General features: G+C 42.4%; 1 protein-coding gene across 1 annotated transcript in view; it reads left to right on the top strand.

Moving 5' to 3' along the window:
- The window catches only part of MYO1F (myosin IF), a 363,040-nt gene that overhangs the window by 325,188 nt on the left and 19,068 nt on the right, over positions 1 to 18,784 (top strand). The window contains exons 25-27 of the mRNA XM_069741645.1: positions 2,478 to 2,552; positions 2,628 to 2,817; positions 17,781 to 17,950. Coding sequence (XP_069597746.1) covers positions 2,478 to 2,552; positions 2,628 to 2,817; positions 17,781 to 17,950 — 435 coding nt within the window. The remainder of the gene's footprint in view (positions 1 to 2,477; positions 2,553 to 2,627; positions 2,818 to 17,780; positions 17,951 to 18,784) is intronic.

Here is an 18,784-nt window from a genome sequence, read left to right as displayed (position 1 = left end):
ATATAGCACTTAGGGGCTCTTTATATGGAGTCTACAAACTATTCTAGGAAAATCTGTACTCCAGGAAGCAAACAGCGCTCCATCCCTCCAGAGTCTTGCTGTGTGGCTAAGCAGTCCTGTAGAGTCACGTATGGGGTATTTCTACAGTCATCACAAATTGTGGGACAAATTTTGGTGCCATTTTTACACATTGCGCAGTATGAAATTGTAAAATTTAGGGCTAACACACAATCTTGGTGGTAAAAATATTAACTATTTTTTCTTCAATGCCACGTGGTATAAAATTCTGTCACACAACTGTGGTGTCAATATAATCCCTGCACCCCTAGATTAATTCACTGAGAGGTTTGTAAAATGGGGTCACATATGGGGGGGGTCTGCTGTTCTGGCACCTCAGGGGCTCTGCCAATGTGACATGGCACCCTCAAACCAGTGCAGCAAAATCTGCACTGTAATATGACGCTTCTTCCCTTCTGAGCTTTGCACTGTGCCTCAAAAGTAGTTTTTGACCACATATGGGGTATCAGTGAACCCATTTTCTCCTGTTACCCTTGTAAAAATACAAAATTTGGGGCTAAAAAACATTTTTGTGGCAAAAATGTGAATTTCTTGTTTTCACGGCTCAACATTATAAACTTCTGTGAAGCACCTGATGGTTTAAAGTGCTCAATACACATCTAGATAAGTTCCCTGAGGATTCTAGTTTCCAAAATGGTGTCACTTTAGGGTGGTTTCCACTATTTAGGCACAACAGGGACTCTCCAAACACGACATGGCATTTGCTAATTATTCCAGCTAATTTTACGTTCAAAAAGTCAAATGACGCTCCTTCCCTTGTGTGCCCTGCTGTGCGCCCAAACAGTGATTTTTACCCAACATATGGGGTATCATCATGCTCAGGAGAAATTGATCAACAAATTTTATGGTGCAATTTCTCCTGTTATCCTTATGAAAATGCAAAGTTTGGAGCTAAAAAAACATTTTTGTGGGATTTTTTATTTTCACAGCTCAAAGTGATAAACTTCTGTGATGCACTTGCGGGCTCATGGTACTCAATACACATCTAGATAAGTTCCCTCAGGGGTGTAGTTTCCAAAATGTTGTCACTTGTGGGTGTTTCCACTGTTTAGGCACATTAGGGGCTCTCCTAACGCGACATGGCGTCTGCCAATTATTCCAGCAAATTTTGCATTCAAAAAAATCAAATGGTGCTCCTTCTCTTCCAAGCCATGCTGTGTACCCAAACAGTAGTTTTCCTTCACATATTGGGTATCAGTGTACTCAGGAGAAATTGCACAATAAATTGTATGGTGCAATTTCTCATGCTACCTTTATGAAAATGCAAAATTTGGAGCTAAAATACATTTTTGTGTGGAAAATGTGATATTTTTTTATTTTCATGGCTCAACGTTATAAATTTCTGTGAAGCACCTGGGGTTTTAAGGTGCTCAATAGACTTCTAGATAAGTTCCCTGAGGAGTGTAGTTTTCAAACTGGTGTCAATTCAGGGGGAATTCCACTGTTTAGGCACATCAGGAGCTCTCCAAGCACGGCATGACGTCCACTAATTATGCCAGCAAATTTTACATTCAAATAGTGAAATGACGCTCCTTCCCTTTTAAGTCCTGCCATGCACCTAAACAGTGGTTCCCCCCATATGGGGTATCTGCATGCTCATGAGAAATTGAACAACAAATTCTATGGTCCATTTTCTCCTGTTACCCTTGCAAAAGTAAAATAATGAGGTCTAAAGAACATTTTTGTGAAAAAAAGTTAAATGTTTATTTTTTCCTTCCACATCCATTAAATCCTGTGAAGCACCTAAAAGGTTAATAAACTTCTTGAATGTGGTTTTGAGCACCTTAAGAGGTGAAGTTTTTAAAATGGTGTCACTTTTGGGTATTTTCTGTCATTTAGGCCCCTCAAAGTCACTTCAAATGTGAGATGGTCCCTAAAAAAATGGTTTTGTAAATTTGGCTGTAAAAATGAGAAATCACTGGTCAACTTAGGCTGCTAACTTCCTAACAAAAAATTTTTTTTAAAAAAATTGTGCTGATGCATACATACATATGATGTATAGACATGTGGGAAATGTTATTTATTAACTATTTTGTGTGACATGACTTTCTGATTTAAGGGCATAAAAATGAAACGTTTGCAAAATTGTCAACATTTTCACCAATTGTCTGATTTTACACAAACAAATGTAAGTCATATCAAAGAAATGTCACCACGATCATGAAGTACAATAAGTCACGAAAAAACATTCTCATAATCAGTGGGATCCATTCAAGGGTTCCGGAGTCATGACCTCAAAGTGACAGTGGTCAGAATTGAAAAAAATTGGCCTGGTCAGGAAGGTGAAAACAGACTTCGGGGTGACTGGGTTAAATTGTGTTTATATGAATGCAAAAATAAAAAAATAACAGGAAATCACTATGAAAAGAATTGTTAACACTAAATTATTTCATGCCTAGAACCTACAAGGAAGGAAAGAATCCAAAACCGTGGACATAGACAACCCCCAAATCGTCCAGCTCCTGCACCTCCAGGTGATATATATGACACACATTTACAGTTTTATCTTACCACTCTCTATGTAACACTCAAATTCCGTGTTTTTAAAGGATATCATAGAAATGGGGCTGCCCAGTTCCATACAGAAAAAACAAGAAATTCAACATATTCACAAGCCAAGAAGCAAAACAGAGCTCCACCCACAGCTGCTATACCTCGACCTACTGCCACTAGAAAAAGTCGCGCTCCCTCTGACCACAATATGGAGTTCCTTAATGTTCCAGATCAAGGTGTAGCTGGGTAAGTAGATCTAAAATACAGTATGTACAAAATTCCATATTTAATTTTGATTCGATCAGCCTAAAAATATTGATGAACTTACCATAGATGAAGTTAGGTCCAGAAGTATATTTGGACAATGACTAAATCTTCATGTTTTTGGCTCTACAAAACGACTTGATCACCCAGTATTAGAAGAATAAGTGACCTAGACTGAGGTACTGATAAAAACTAACAGTTTATTGAAAATTATTAAAAACAAAATATAAATACTACAAAGAAAGGTATTAGACCTAGAAGGAGGGACACAAAAAAGCCATAGGCTACATCCAGATCGTGGACTAGTTTAACATAAACATGTGTTAATTACATCCATGCTACCTATACTCTATGTGCATAATGATAGACGCCTCCCGAAGAAGCAGTGCGAAACGCGCGTCGGGGCAGAGGGACGCCGGGGCATACATCCACGTGGCAGACCTTAAGGTAATATACCCATTCTAATACAATACTCTATATTTGCTAGTGACAATCATGTATCATATTAGTGGATGGGTTTAGCCCGCCTCCGCATGACAGTCTACAACGGCACATTCCTATGAGGGGATGTTTTACCATATATCATTATGCACATAGAGTATAGGTAGCATGGATGTAATTAACACATGTTTATGTTAAACTAGTCCACGATCTGGATGTAGCCTATGGCTTTTTTGTGTCCCTCCTTCTAGGTCTAATACCTTTCTTTGTAGTATTTATATTTTGTTTTTAATAATTTTCAATAAACTGTTAGTTTTTATCAGTACCTCAGTCTAGGTCACTTATTCTTCTAATACTGGGTGATCAAGTCGTTTTGTGGAATAATTATTGTGGAGGTACAAAAGTCCCCCAAATAGGGAGGACGTTGAGAATATTGAGCAAGTAATACTGTGAATATGTTTTTGGCTCTGCATGCCACTATATTTGTTTTAAAATAAAACAACTGAGATCCAATTGAAGTGTAGACTTTCAGGTCTAATAAAAGGGGTTCAACAAAAATATCCTGTGAAACCAATTTAAACCTATTTTTCTACAAAGCCTCCTGATTTCAAGGGCTCAAAAGTAACTGGACAAGTTAACTTTACCATAAATGTTCATTTTAAATACTTTGTAGAGAAACCTTTGCAGAGTGATTGCCTGAAGTCTGGAAGCCACAGACGTCACAAAACGCTGGGTTTCCTCCTTTGTGATACTTTGCCAGGCCTTTAGTACCACTGACTTCAGTTGTTGCTTGTTTGTGGGTCTTTCTTCCTTAAGTTTTGTCATAAGCATGTGAAAAGCATGCTCGATGGGGGTTGAAATCTGGTGATTGACTGAGCCATTACAGAATATTCCACCTCTATGCCTTAAAAACGCCTAGTTGCTTTTTCAGTATGTTTTGTGTTATTGACCATCTGTGCTGTGAAGCGCTGTCCAATCAACCTTCCTGCATTTGGTTGAATCTGAACAGAAAGTATCACCCTGTACAGTTCAGAATTCATCCTGCTGCTTCTGTCTTCAGTCACATCATCAATAAACACTAATGACCCACTACCACTGGAAGCCATGCATACCCATGCCATTACGCTGAACCCACTGTATTTGTTTTCATTAAGTATTCTCATTATGGTTGACTTAGATACTGAAACACATACTTCTTTGAGAGTGTTCTTCACTTGGGTGGATGTTGGGATGGGTTTTTTATTCACCATGGAAGCGATTCTGTGGTCATCCACGCTAAAAATTTGGTAATAAGTAACTCAGCTGTAGCTGGAGTAGACCCACCTATCAGGTAAATGACTCCTATGGGAGTACACTATGAAGTCCGGTGGTATGTGAGCGACCCCCCGCTCACATACCACCGGACTTCATAGCGTACTCCCATATGAGTCATTTACCTGATTGGTGGGTCTACTCCAGCCACAGCTGAGTTACTTATTACCAAATTTTTAGCGTACTCCTATGGAGTCATTCACCTGATAGGTGGGTCTACCCAAGCCACAGCGTTATTCACAGTTCTCATATTTATCTGTCTGATGAAGGTCATAAAGACCGAAACGTTACAGTGAAATATACTGGGATGATTTAATAAAATATTGAATAAGAAATTCCTTTTTGAGTGCCGGATTTTTGTAATTATTTATATATTGGGACTGGCGACCCTTGTCTGTGCACCATATCTACTTAAGGAGTGACGTGTCAATTTTTTGGAGCTCTCTTCCATTATTAACTCCGCTGACCACATGTTGTGGGTTCACAGTAACAGCTTCCAAATGCAAATGCCACACCTGAAATCAGCTCCAAGGCTTTTACCTGCTCAATTGATGATGTATAAACAATGAAATAGCCCATTAAAGAGCTTTTGAGATATTTGTAGTTACTTTGGTTCCCTTTAAAAAGAGGCAGCTACATATTAAAGAGCTATAATTGCTGACTCTTACTCCAATTACGCTATGAATACCCTCAAATTAAAGCACTTTAAGCCCATATTGATTATGTAACTGTATCTTGAATATGTTTTGGTCAACAGCTAAAACATCAAAACTTGTGTCACTGTCCAAATATTTCTGAATATAATTATAAAACCTGGAAACAACACCTCAATTAAATTCAACTTCTCTCATAACTAGCAATTTGATACAGAGGAAGGCATAATAAAAAAAGCCAGGCCTTCCTCTACAAAACAGTTGGATGATTTTCATGGGTCAATTTAGCATTCACCTCATTCCCTATTAAAGCATTTTTCTACCTATACAGTGGCATGTAAAAGGTTGGGCACCCCTGGTAAAAATTTCTGTTGTGAACAGTTAAGCAAGTTGAAGGTGAAATGATCTCTAAAATACTCAGAGTTAAAGATCACACATCTCCGTTTGTATTTTAGGCAAAAAAAACATATACGATATATTGCAATTTTTTCATTATAAAAATTGCAAAAAGGTGACTGGGTCAATGCAAGGGTTTGGGCACCCTGCATGGCTAGTACCTAATAGCACCCCTTTTGAAAGTATCACAGTTTGGAAATGCTTTGTGCAGCCAGCCAAGAGTCTTTCAATTCTTGTTTGAGGGATTTTCGCCCACTCTTCCTTGGAAAATTCTTCTAGTTCTTTTAGATTCCTGGGACGTCTTGCATGCACTGCTAGTTTGAGGTCTAGCCACAAATTCTAAATGATGTTTGGATCAGGAGACTTTGAGGGCCATTGTAAAATCTTCAGTGTGCGCCTTTTGAGTTAGTATATTGTGGATTTTGATGTTTGTTTAGGATCATTATCCATTTGTAGAAGCCATCTTCTTTTCAAATTCAGCTGTTTTACAGATGGATTTTTGTTTGCATCAAAAATTTGTTGAAATTTCATTGAATCCATCCTTCCCTCTACCTGTGAAATTTTCCCTGTGCCATTGGCTTCAACACAACCCCAAAGCATGATTGATCCACCTCCACGTTTAATGGTTGGCAAGATGTTCTTTTCCTGAAATTATGTGCCCTTTTTTTCTTCACATATACCTTTGAACATTGTGGCCAATGAGTCCTATTTTAAGCTCATCAGTCCATAGGACTTGTTTCCAAAATTCATCAGGCTTGTTTTGATGTTCTTTTGCATACTTCTGAAGCTGTATTTTATGGTGAGGAAGCAGGAGAGGTTTTCTTCTGATGACTTTTCCATAAAGGCTATATTTGTCCAGGGGTCTCTGAACAATAGAACAATGTACCATAACTCCAGAGTCTGCTAAATTTTTCTGAATGTCTTTTGAAGTCAAGAAAAAGGTTCTGATTTGCCTTTCTAGCAATCCTACAAGCAGCTTTCCTTTTTTGTAATTTTTCAAATGAAGAATCACTATATATTCTTTTTTTTCTTCTTGCCTAAAATAAAATGGAAATCTTTAACTTCAGCCCTTTTAGAGATCATTTCATCTTCAATTTGCTTAATAACAGTAATTTTGACCATGGGTGTTCAAACTTTTACATGCCACTGTTAAGTGCAGGATGAGCTATTGGTAAAGTGTACTTATCATTTAGAATTTTTTAGTTGCTATTACCACTGAACCTCTTAAGGGCCAAGCCACTGCTAGCTTTAATGACCAAGCCTCATTTTTCAAATCTGACCAGTGTTACCGTATTTTTCGGACTAAAAGACGCACTTTTTCCCCCCCAAAAAAGGGGGGAAAATGGGGGGTGCGTCTAATAGTCGCAATGCAGGCTTACCTAGGTGGCAGAGGTGCGGTGGCAGAGGTCCGGTGGCAGAGGTGCGGTTGCGGGGGTGTGGCGGCAGAGGAGGCCGCGCTCAGGAAGATGGCCGCGCCCACCGATAACAAGAGGATTCACCCGGCTCTGCTGCATACCGGGCCTGCTGCATCACCATACCGGGGAAAGGGACCCCGCTTACTGCGCCTCCTCTGCCGCCACACCCCCGCCACCGCACCTCTGCCACCGGACCTCTGCCACCGCACCTCTGCCACCTAGGTAAGCCTGCATGGTACGCCAGGGACCCCTCTCACGCCATGCCTCTCACTGCACCTCCTGATCCCAGCACCTCCTGATCCCAGCACCTCCTGATCCCAGCACCTCCTGATCCCTGCACCTCCTGATCCCTGCACCTCCTGATCCCTGCACCTCCTGATCCCAGCACCTCCTGATCCCAGCACCTTCTCATCCCAGCACCTTCTCATCCCAGCACCTTCTCATCCCAGCACCTTCTCATCCCAGCACCTCCTCATCCCAGCATCACCCCACCTCTGCCGACACCTTGCCTCCTGTGACCCTGCTCTGCCACCGCCATAAGATACTGTAAATTCGGACCATAAGACGGACCCCCATGTTATAAAAAATCTTTTTTTCTGCAATTTTCACCCCAAATTTGGGGTGCGTCTTATGGTCCGGTGCGTCTTATAGTCCGAAAAATACGGTACTTTATGTAGTAATAACTCTGGAATGCTTCAACATATCTCACTTAATCTGAGTTAGTTTTTTCGTGACACGTTATACTTTATATTAGTGATAAATTTAGGTCAATATCTTTTGCATATATTATGAAAATATCTAAAATTTGTTTTAAAAAATTTTTAAATTGCAAGTTTCAAACTTTGAATGCTTATACTCTTAAAGGGAATCAAACAGCAAGTTTTTTCTATGTAAAATGAGGACTGCTTGAGGCAGGGGTTAAAACACTGAACTGAAATGTCAGGCTGTGTGGTGTTGTTTACTTAGACTAATGCTTTAATTACCATGTGATTAAGATTGCTGTAAAGGTACCGTCACACTGAACGATATCGTTAACGATATCTTTGCTTTTTGTGACGTAGCAACGATATCGTTAACGAAATCGTTATGTGTGACAGCGACCAACGATCAGGCCCCTGCTGGAAGATCGTTGGTCGCTGGGGAAAGTCCAGCACTTTATTTTGTCGCTGGATCTCCCGCTGACATCGCTGAATCGGCGTGTGTGACGCCGATCCAGCGATGTCTTCACTGGTAACCAGGGTAAATATCGGGTTACTAAGCGCAGGGCCGCGCTTAGTAACCCGATGTTTACCCTGGTTACCGTTGTAAATGTAAAAAAACAAACACTACATACTTACATTCCCGGTGTCTGGTCATGTCCCCCGCCGTCAGCTTCCCGCACTGACTGGTGAGTGCCGGCCGGCCGTAAAGCACGCTGTGCAGCGGTGACATCACCGCTGTACTTTACGGTCGGCGCTCAGTCAGTGCAGGAAGCTGAAGGCGAGGGACATGACCTGACACCGGGAATGTAAGTATGTAGTGTTTTTTGCTGTCTGTGTGACAGCTCTCCAGCGACCAAACAGCGACGCTGCAGCGATCGACATCGTTGTCGGTATCGCTGCAGCATCGCTTAGTGTGACGGTACCTTAACACTGGAGTCCCTGCATGCTTCCCCTTCACCCACACCACCCACTCAGCAGGGACGCCAGCATGCTCTCCACCATGGACACTCAGTGGAATCTTCTGCTGCAGCTCTCATAGTGGCTACCAAGTTCCAGCACCCATGCTCATTGCACAAGTCTCCCAGCAATGCACTTAGGGAGTGAGCGCAAGCACTCCCCGCTTCTTAAAGGGGCAGCGCGCACTCCAGAAATGTCTCCCAGCCTATATCTGGTAGGAATTAGGTATTTAAGGCACCTTCCCCTGTAGGGAGATGCCTGAGCAACTTCAGTATCTAGTGTGTCTCTAACCTAGTAATCCATTGTCAGGTCCCTGTTCCCTAACCCATTCTGCAACTGTACTGGTTCAGTGATTCTGAGCCTGTTCTGTCTGAAGCAGCCATTTTGTCTGAACTTGAACCCATTCTGTCTGATCCGGCACCAGCATCCATACCGCCAGTGATTTTGATCCTGTCCTGCCTGACACCAGTCTATACCTGAGTCCTTGACTCTTGGGGGTCAGCTGCTGCAATACCCGGAACTGCCCTGGAGTGGTACCTGGTGGCTACATGCAGCACAAGCCTTACCTCACCATCAGAGGCTCTAGTGAAGTACCAGGTAGCCGCTTAGTTAAGCCCCTGCAGGGTAAGCCCGGCCCGTGGTGCAGTGGGTCCACACCCACTAGAGTGATAGTTTTCTGAGGCCATGGACCCCCATTACCCCTCCATTCTCTGCCAACTAAATCAGCAGAATTAAATCCTGTCCTACTTACGGTTGGTGAACACCCACTTGGATGCTCGGACGTTGGCTGCTTCACCCGCACCAGTCCAAGTTGCAGCACCATGTCTGCTCCACCATGTTTCGACAGAAATCCCAAGTAGTGCCATGGATTTCTTAAATAGTGCATGCTGCTCTATGAACTACTGGTCCATCAGTTTTTCTCTGATCAGGTTAAAGTGGCATTTTGTTGCCCTACCTTGGAGGAGAGGCCATCACATGATTCAACCCTTTATGGGAAAGAGTGGATCCTGTGACCTCGTATCTACAGGTCTTCCTGAGGGAGTTCCATAAGGTCAACAAAAAGCCAGGTAGTGTCACCCCAGCTGCATCTTTCCTCCTCAGAGTGCATCATGGTGGTCTGACTGTAGGCCAATATGCTGTCCAGTTCTGTACCCCGTCTTCTGAACTTGGCTGGAGCAACGAGGCACTTGTAGTTGCCTTCTGTGCAGGTTTGTCCAAAGGGATTAAGGACAAACTGGCAGGATAAGACATCACAGCTACTTTTGATGACCTAATTTCCCTGACTATCATGATCAATCTCAGATTTTAGGAACATTCCATGCAACGCATGAGAGGAGACCAAGGCGTCTAGCTCCATCCTTCCAAAGACTGCTCATTCCCCAGCTGTGACAGCAGACTCTCCTGAGCCTATGCTTGTCGACCATGTTAAGCTGGCTGAGCAACGGCAGGAACATCGTCATGCCAAGGGGTTATGCTTCTACTGTGGTAGTATGGAACATTTTATCCATTCTTGTCCCCAGAATTCTGTAAATTCCCAAGCTTAGGGTCTGTAGGAGAGTCTAACCTAGGCGAGAGTAATTCCTCTGCACCGTTGAGACTGGAAACTTCATGAAGAAAGCTCTGGTAGAACAGTATCAGATTTCCAGCTCTCGGTAGGAATTCTGCATATGGAGAAGATTGCCATCTGTGTGCTGCCTTGCCACTTCATCCAATTGATCGAACCATAGAAGCGCCACCTGTGCGCGAAACGTCCGTCATCCTTCAATCTCCCCTCATACGCCGCCATGCCGCTTTGGATGTCTGTATGAATTGAAGTAAAGGGCTTCTTTTAACTACAGGAAACAGTGAGTGCTGCCTTTCTACATTTTTTAATATTTGCACACTACTTGTTGACCACTGCACCACAAGTATCGAAAATTTCCTGAACAGCTGTTATTGGTTTTTACAACAGTTAATCCACTGGTGCATAAATATTCCTCACCTGTTCTGGATCATAAAAAAAAATATCTGTTGCCACTAATCCCGGAATTATTTAAATAGTCTTAGAGGTGTCCGGATCTTCACCAAGCTTGATTTGATAGGAGCTTACAACCTAATTTTCATACTCCAAGGAGATGAGTGTAAGGGTACCGTCACACAGTGCAATTTTGATCGCTACGACGGCACGATTCGTGACGTTCGAGCGATATAGTTACGATATCGCAGTGTCTGACACGCTCCTGCGATCAGGGACCCCGCTGAGAATCGTACGTCGTAGCAGATCGTTTGAAACTTTCTTTCGTCGTCTAGTGTCCCGCTGTGGCGGCATGATCGCATGGTGTAACATATATCGTATACGATGTGCGCATAGTAACCAACGGCTTCTACATCGCACATACGTCATGAAATTATCGCTCCAGCGTCGTAGATTGCAAAGTGTGACAGCAGTCTACGACGCTGGAGCGATATTGTTACGATGCTGGAGCGTCACGGATCGTACCGTTGTAGCGATGAAAATTGCACTGTGTGACGGTACCCTAAGACTGCTTTCAATACCGGGATGGTCACTGAATACCGTGTTATGCCATTTGTGCTCAGTAATGCCCCACAAGTCTTCCAAGAGTTTGTGAATTACATATTTCGAGTTCTCCTTTATTCTTGCACTGTGGTTTATCTGAATGATATCCTGGCTATCTCTCCAGATCTGCCTTCTCATAGGAGGGACATTCGCAAGGTTGTGCAAGGAATTAGGGAGAATCGCCTTCATGCTAAATTTGAGAAATACATCTTTGAACAGTCCTCATCTCGGACATGGGTTTGAAGATGAATTCTGAGAAGCTATCTTTAGTTCTCAAATGACCACGTCCTGTTGGCATTAAGACAATACCTGTTTGAATAAGCCATTCTGTCTGAACCGGCACCAGTAAACATACCACCAGTGATCCTGATCCTGTTCTGCCTGACACTCTGAGTCTATACCGGAGTCCCTGACCCCTGGGGTCAGCTGCTGCAATACTGGGACTGCCCTGGATTGGTGCCTGGAGACTACCTGCAGCACAAGCCTAACCTCACCTTCAGAGGCTCTAGTGAAGAACCAGGTAGCTGCTTAGCTATGCCCCTCCAGGGTAAGCCCGGAAGAGGGCCAAGAGACTGGTCAATCAATTGAAATGGTGTGGAGAGAAGCTTGCTGGATGGATGGGTGACAAGCTAATCAAGTCTCTCATTATAATTCACTTCTGACTTTTCAAATTGTTTTCTTTAAAATGCAGCGTTTCAGAGAAAGTCATACCTGGCTGCAATTATATAGCCATGTTCTTACTCATGCTGACATTCGGTACCGTGAATCTGGTTTCAGTTTCCCGTTAAGGCCAGGTTCACACGTTCAATATTTGCCCAGTTTTTAACATCAGTATTTGTGAACCAAAACCAAGAGTGGGTGATAAATACAGAAGTGGTGACGTGTTTCTATTATAAAGCTCACAGACACAAAAAGAGGACTTAACCCCTTTCTGCCATTAGACGTACTATTGCGTCCATGTGGGGTGGGCTTTACTTCCCAAGGACGCAATAGTACGTCATGTGCGATCGGCAGCGCTCACGGGGGGAGCGCCGCCGATCGCGGCCGGGTGTCAGCTGTTTATCGCAGCTGACATCCGGCACTATGTGCCAGGAGCGGTCACGGACCGCCCCCGGCACATTAACCCCCGGCACACCGCGATCAAAGATGATCGCGATGTGCCGGCGGTACAGGGAAGCACCGCGCAGGGAGGGGGCTCCCTGCGGGCTTCCCTGAGCCCCCCGCAGCAACGCGATGTGATCGCGTTGCTGCGAGGGTCTCACCTCCCTCCCTGCTCCCTCCAGCCCCGGATCCAAGATGGCCGCGGATCCGGGTCCTGCAGGGAGGGAGGTGGCTTCACAGAGCCTGCTCAGAGCAGGCACTGTGAAGCAGCCTGCACTCCTATCAGATCAGTGATCTGACAGAGTGCTGTGCAAACTGTCAGATCACTGATCTGTGATGTCCCCCCCTGGGACAAAGTAAAAAAGTAAAAAAAAAAATTTCAAATGTGTAAAAAAAAATAAAAAAAAATATTCCAAAATAATGAAAAAAAAAATAAAAATATTATTCCCATAAATACATTTCTTTATCTAAATAAAAAAAACAAAACAATAAAAGTACACATATTTAGTATCGCCGCGTCCGTAACGGCCCGACCTATAAAACTGGCCCACTAGTTAACCCCTTCAGTAAACACCGTAAGAAAAAAAAAAAAAAAACGAGGCAAAAAACAACGCTTGATAATCATACCGCCGAACAAAAAGTGGAATAACACGCGATCAAAAAGACAGATATAACTAACCATGGTACCGCTAAAAACGTCATCTTGTCCCGCAAAAAACGAGCCGCCATACAGCATCATCAGCAAAAAAATAAAAAAGTTATAGTCCTGAGAATAAAGCGATGCAAAAATAATTATTTTTTCTATAAAATAGTTTTTATCGTATAAAAGCGCCAAAACATAAAAAAATGATATAAATGAGGTGTCGCTGTAATCGTACTGACCCGAAGAATAAAACTGCTTCATCAATTTTACCAAACGCGGAACGGTATAAACGCCTCCCCCAAAAGAAATTCATGAATAGCTGGTTTTTGGTCATTCTGCCTCACAAAAATCGGAATAAAAAGCGATCAAAAAATGTCACGTGCCCGAAAATGTTACCAATAAAAACATCAACTCGTCCCGCAAAAACCAAGACCTCACATGACTCTGTGGACCAGAATATAGAAAAATTATAGCTCTCAAAATGTGGTAACGCAAAAAATATTTTTTGCAATAAAAAGCGTCTTTCAGTGTGTGACGGCTGCCAATCATAAAAATCCGCTAAAAAACCCGCTATAAAAGTAAATCAAACCCCCCTTCATCACCCCCTTAGTTAGGGAAAAATTAAAAAAATGTATTTATTTCCATTTTCCCATTAGGGCTAGGGTTAGAGTTAGGGCTAGGGTTAGGGCTAGGGTTAGGGCTAGGGTTAGGGCTAGGGTTAGGGCTAGGGTTAGGGCTAGGGCTAGGGCTAGGGCTAGGGCTAGGGCTAGGGTTAGGGCTAGGGTTAGGGCTAGGGTTAGGGCTAAGGTTAGGGCTAGGGTTAGGGCTAGGGTTAGGGTTAGGGCTAGGGTTAGGGCTAGGGCTAGGGTTAGGGCTAGGGTTAGGGCTAGGGCTAGGGTTAGGGCTAGGGCTACAGTTTGGGTTGGGGCTAAAGTTACAGTTAGGGTTTAGATTACATTTACGGTTGGGAATAGGGTTGGGATTAGGGTTAGGGGTGTGTCAGGGTTAGAGGTGTGGTTAGGGTTACTGTTGGGATTAGGGTTAGGGATGTGTTTGGATTAGGGTTTCAGTTATAATTGGGGGGTTTCCACTGTTTAGGCACATCAGGGGCTCTCCAAACGCGACATGGCGTCTGATCTCAATTCCAGCCAATTCTGCGTTGAAAAAGTAAAACAGTGCTTCTTCCCTTCCGAGCTCTCCCGTGTGCCCAAGCAGGGGTTTACCCCAACATATGGGGTATCAGCGTACTCAGGACAAATAGGACAACAACTTTTGGGGTCCAATTTCTCCTGCTACCCTTGGGAAAATACAAAACTCGGGGCTAAAACATATTTTTTGTGGGAAAAAAAAGATTTTTTATTTTCACGGCTCTGCGTTATAAACTGTAGTGAAACACTTGGGGGTTCAAAGTTCTCACAACACATCTAGATTAGTTCCCTGGGGGGTCTAGTTTCCAATATGGGGTCACTTGTGGGGGGTTTCTACTGTTTAGGTACATTAGGGGTTCTGCAAATGCAATGTGACGTCTGCAGACCATTCCATCTAAGTCTGCATTCCAAATGGCGCTCCTTCCCTTCCGAGCTCTGCCATGCGCTCAAACGTTGGTTTCCCCCAACATACGGGGTATCAGCGTACTCAGGACAAATTGGACAACAACTTTTGGGGTCGAATTTCTCCTCTTACCCTCGGGAAAATACAAAACTGGGGGCTAAAAAATAATTTTGGGGGGAAAGATTTTTTTTTTTAATTTTCACGGCTCTGCGTTACAAACTGTAGTGAAACACTTGGGGGTTCAAAGCTATCACAACACATCTAGATGAGCTCCTTAGGGGGTCTAGTTTCCAAAATGGTGTCACTTGTGGGAGGTTTCTACTGTTTAGGTACATTAGGGGCTCTGCAAATGCAATGTGACACCTGCAGACCATTCCATCTAAGTCCTCATTCCAAATGGAGCTCCTTCCCTTCCGAGCCCTCCCATGCGCCCAAACAGTGGTTCCCCCCCACATATGGGGTATCAGCGCACTCAGGACAAATTGGACAACAAATTGTGGGGTCGAATTTCTCCTTTTACCCTCGGAAAAATACAAAACTGGGGGCTAAAAAATAATTTTTGTGGGAAAAAATTTTTGTTTTATTTTTACGGCTCTCCATTATAAACTTCTGTGAAGCCCTTGGTGGGTCAAAGCGCTCAGCACACATCTAGATAAGTTCCTAAGGGGGTCTACTTTCCAAAATGGTGTCACTTGTGGGGGGTTTCTACTGTTTAGGTACATTAGGGGCTCTGCAAACGCAATGTGACACCTGCAGACCATTCCATCTAAGTCTGCATTCAAATGGCACTCCTTCCCTTCTGAGCCCTCCCATGTGCCCAAACAGTGGTTCCCCCCACATATGGTGTATCATCGCACTCAGGACAAATTGGGCAACAAATTTTGGGGTCCAATTTCTCCTGTTACCCTCAGGAAAATACAAAACTGGGGGCTAAAAAAATAATTTTTGTGGGAAAAAAATTTTGTTTTATTTTTACGGCTCTGCATTATAAACTTCTGTGAAGCACTTGGTGGGTCAAAGTGCTCACCACACCTCTAGATAAGTTCCTTAGGGGGTCTACTTTCCAAAATGGTGTCATTTGTGGGGGGTTTCAATGTTTAGGCACATCAGTGGCTCTTCAAACGCAACATGGCGTCCCATCTCAATTCCTGTCAATTTTGCTTTGAAAAGTCAAACGGCGCTCCTTCCCTTCCGAGCTCTCCCATCCACCCAAACAGTGGTTTACCCCCACATATGGGGTATCCGCGTACTCAGGACAAATTGTACAACAACTTTTGGGGTCCAATTTCTTCTCTTACCCTTGGGAAAATAAAAAATTGGGGGCAAAAAGATAATTTTTGTGAAAAAATATGATTTTTTATTTTTACGGTTCTACATTATAAACTTCTGTGAAGCACTTGGTGGGTCAAAGTGCTCACCACACCTCTAGATAAGTTCCTTAGGGGGTCTACTTTCCAAAATGGTGTCACTTGTGGGGGGTTTCAATGTTTAGGCACATCAGTGGCTCTTCAAACGCAACATGATGTCCCATCTCAATTGCTGTCAATTTTGCATTGAAAAGTCAAACGGCGCTCCTTCCCTTCCGAGCTCTCCCATCCGCCCAAACAGTGGTTTACCCCCACATATGGGCTATCAGCGTACTCAGGACAAATTGTACAACAACTTTTGGGGTCCAATTTCTTCTCTTACCCTTGGGAAAATAAAAAATTGGGGGCGAAAAGATAATTTTTGTGAAAAAATATGATTTTTTATTTTTACGGTTCTACATTATAAACTTCTGTGAAGCACTTGTTGGGTCAAAGTGCTCACCACACCTCTAGATAAGTTCCTTAGGGGGTCTACTTTCCAAAATGGTGTCACTTGTGGGGGGTTTCAATGTTTAGCCACATCAGGGGCTCTCCAAACGAAACATGGCGTCCCATCTCAATTCCAGTCAATTTTGCATTGAAAAGTCAAATGGCACTCCTTCGCTTCCGAGCTCTGCCATGCGCCCAAACAGTGGTTTACCCCCACATGTGGGGTATTGGCATACTCAGGACAAATTGTACAACAATGTTTGGGGTCCATTTTCTCCTGTTACCCTTGGTAAAATAAAACAAATTGGAGCTGAATTACATTTTTTGTGAAAAAAAGTTAAATGTTCATTTTTATTTAAACATTCAAAAAATTCCTGTGAAGCACCAGAAGGGTTAATAAACTTCTTGAATATGGTTTTGAGCACCTTGAGGGGTGTAGTTTTTAGAATGGTGTCACACTTGGGTATTTTCTATCATATAGACCCCTCAAAATGACTTCAAATGAGATGTGGTCCCTAAAATAAAATGGTGTTGTAGATATGAGAAATTGCTGGTCAACTTTTAACCCTTATAACTCCCTAACAAAAAAAAATTTTGGTTCCAAAATTGTGCTGATGTAAAGTAGACATGTGGGAAATGTTACTTATTAAGTATTTTGTGTGACATATCTCTGTGATTTAATTGCATAAAAATTCAAAGTTGGAAAATTGCGAAATTTTCATAATTTTCGCCAAATTTCCGTTTTTTTCACAAATAAACGCAGGTACTATCAAATAATTTTTACCATTGTCATGAAGTACAATATGTCACGAGAAAACAATGTCAGAATCACCAGGATCCATTGAAGCGTTCCAGAGTTATAACCTCATAAAGGGACAGTGGTCAGAATTGTAAAAATTGGCCCGGTCATTAACGTGCAAACCACCCTTGGGGGTAAAGGGGTTAAAAATCCTCCCAAAATTTTAAAAAAAGTCCCAAAGAAAAAAGCAGAAATAATTACCTGCTTAGGCCTGCCATCATTAATCGGGTCCGCTGCACCCTGCCAGTGCATTTATTTTGGAGGCCTAAGCAGATCTCTGCTTTTTTCTCTGTGACGTGATTCTATTGTACTTTTCCTCTGACTGTTATTAATCAGAGTGGAAAATTGTGTTTTCCTCTAACTACTCCTATGGGTTTTCTACTTTCTACCACCCCAAAAAAAAACACTTGTTAGCAGTAAAGAAAAGTTTATACATTCCAACATTTCAAATATGGCGTAGTTCCTAGATCACGGTTCACCAACTGACTCATCATGTGGCGCTGCAAGGCATGCCATTGCATTATGTGGACAACAGTATGTGTCAGGAATTTCCAGCAAATTTTTCAGAAAGTATTTTTTACTGAACTAAAAATATTATCAGTGGCTATCTTATTTTTATTTCAGAGCACAGAGGAGAAAAAGTGTAACTCAGAGACCACCTCCAGGAGTAGCTCGTGCCAAACCACCAGTGAAGCCTACAGGTCCTCGCTGTAGAGCCATTTACCAATACATCGGACAAGATGTTGATGAACTTAGCTTTAATGTTAATGATGTCATTGACATTCTACTAGAAGGTGAGTGACCGCAATATCTTCTCTGTAAAGTAGACTGCAGGTTCCATACTAATAGATACCCTAAAATAAAAGGAAATACCCTGCTGTAATATACCCAAGAGAGTTATATATATATCCTATAGATCTATATTTAAAATTGAATAGTCTGCATGTTAGCGAAAATACTTACTTTATTAGTAATAAAACAATTGACAGCACAAACATATTAAACATTGCGAGACATGCCAGGACAAAACAACATAAAATGCTGAAAAATGGAGGCATGGGAGCACAACATTGATGGACATAAAAAAGTATAATTATAATAAACGTATGTGAGGTCAGTCTCAAAAAACAGGTATGGCATTTCTGGCCATAATAGTCAGTGGCAAAAATGGGGGTTCATGCCATAATAGTCAAATAAAAATGAGACAGGATAATAGTATTGAAAACATTACATAATAAAATTAAATCTTTCCAATAAGGAATAAGAATGAAAAACCTAAATCGGAAAATAAATGTTATGTGGATTCTTTGCTTCCTTCCAATAAGAAATAACAATACGATATACAACAGTAGTTAAGGTAATATGCAAAAAGTACAACTTGGAATAAAATCCTTTTATTAATGAATAAGAATGAAAATCATATGCACAGTTTTTGTACATTAGGCCGGGGTCACACTTGCGAATGCCATGCGAGAAACTCGAGTGAGTCTCTCCCATCAATATCCGGCACTGACGCCGGCACTCAGGACCGGAGCGTTCAGCTGCATAGAAATATATGCAGCCGCATGCTCCAGTCCCGAGTGCCAGCGGCAGTGCCGGGTATTGATGCGAGAGACTAACACGAGCTT

The sequence above is a fragment of the Ranitomeya imitator genome, chromosome 1, assembly GCF_032444005.1.
Source record: "Ranitomeya imitator isolate aRanImi1 chromosome 1, aRanImi1.pri, whole genome shotgun sequence".
NCBI lineage: Eukaryota > Metazoa > Chordata > Amphibia > Anura > Dendrobatidae > Ranitomeya > Ranitomeya imitator.
Note: the sequence above shows the minus strand (reverse complement) of the source record. Positions and strands in the feature narration are given on the sequence as shown.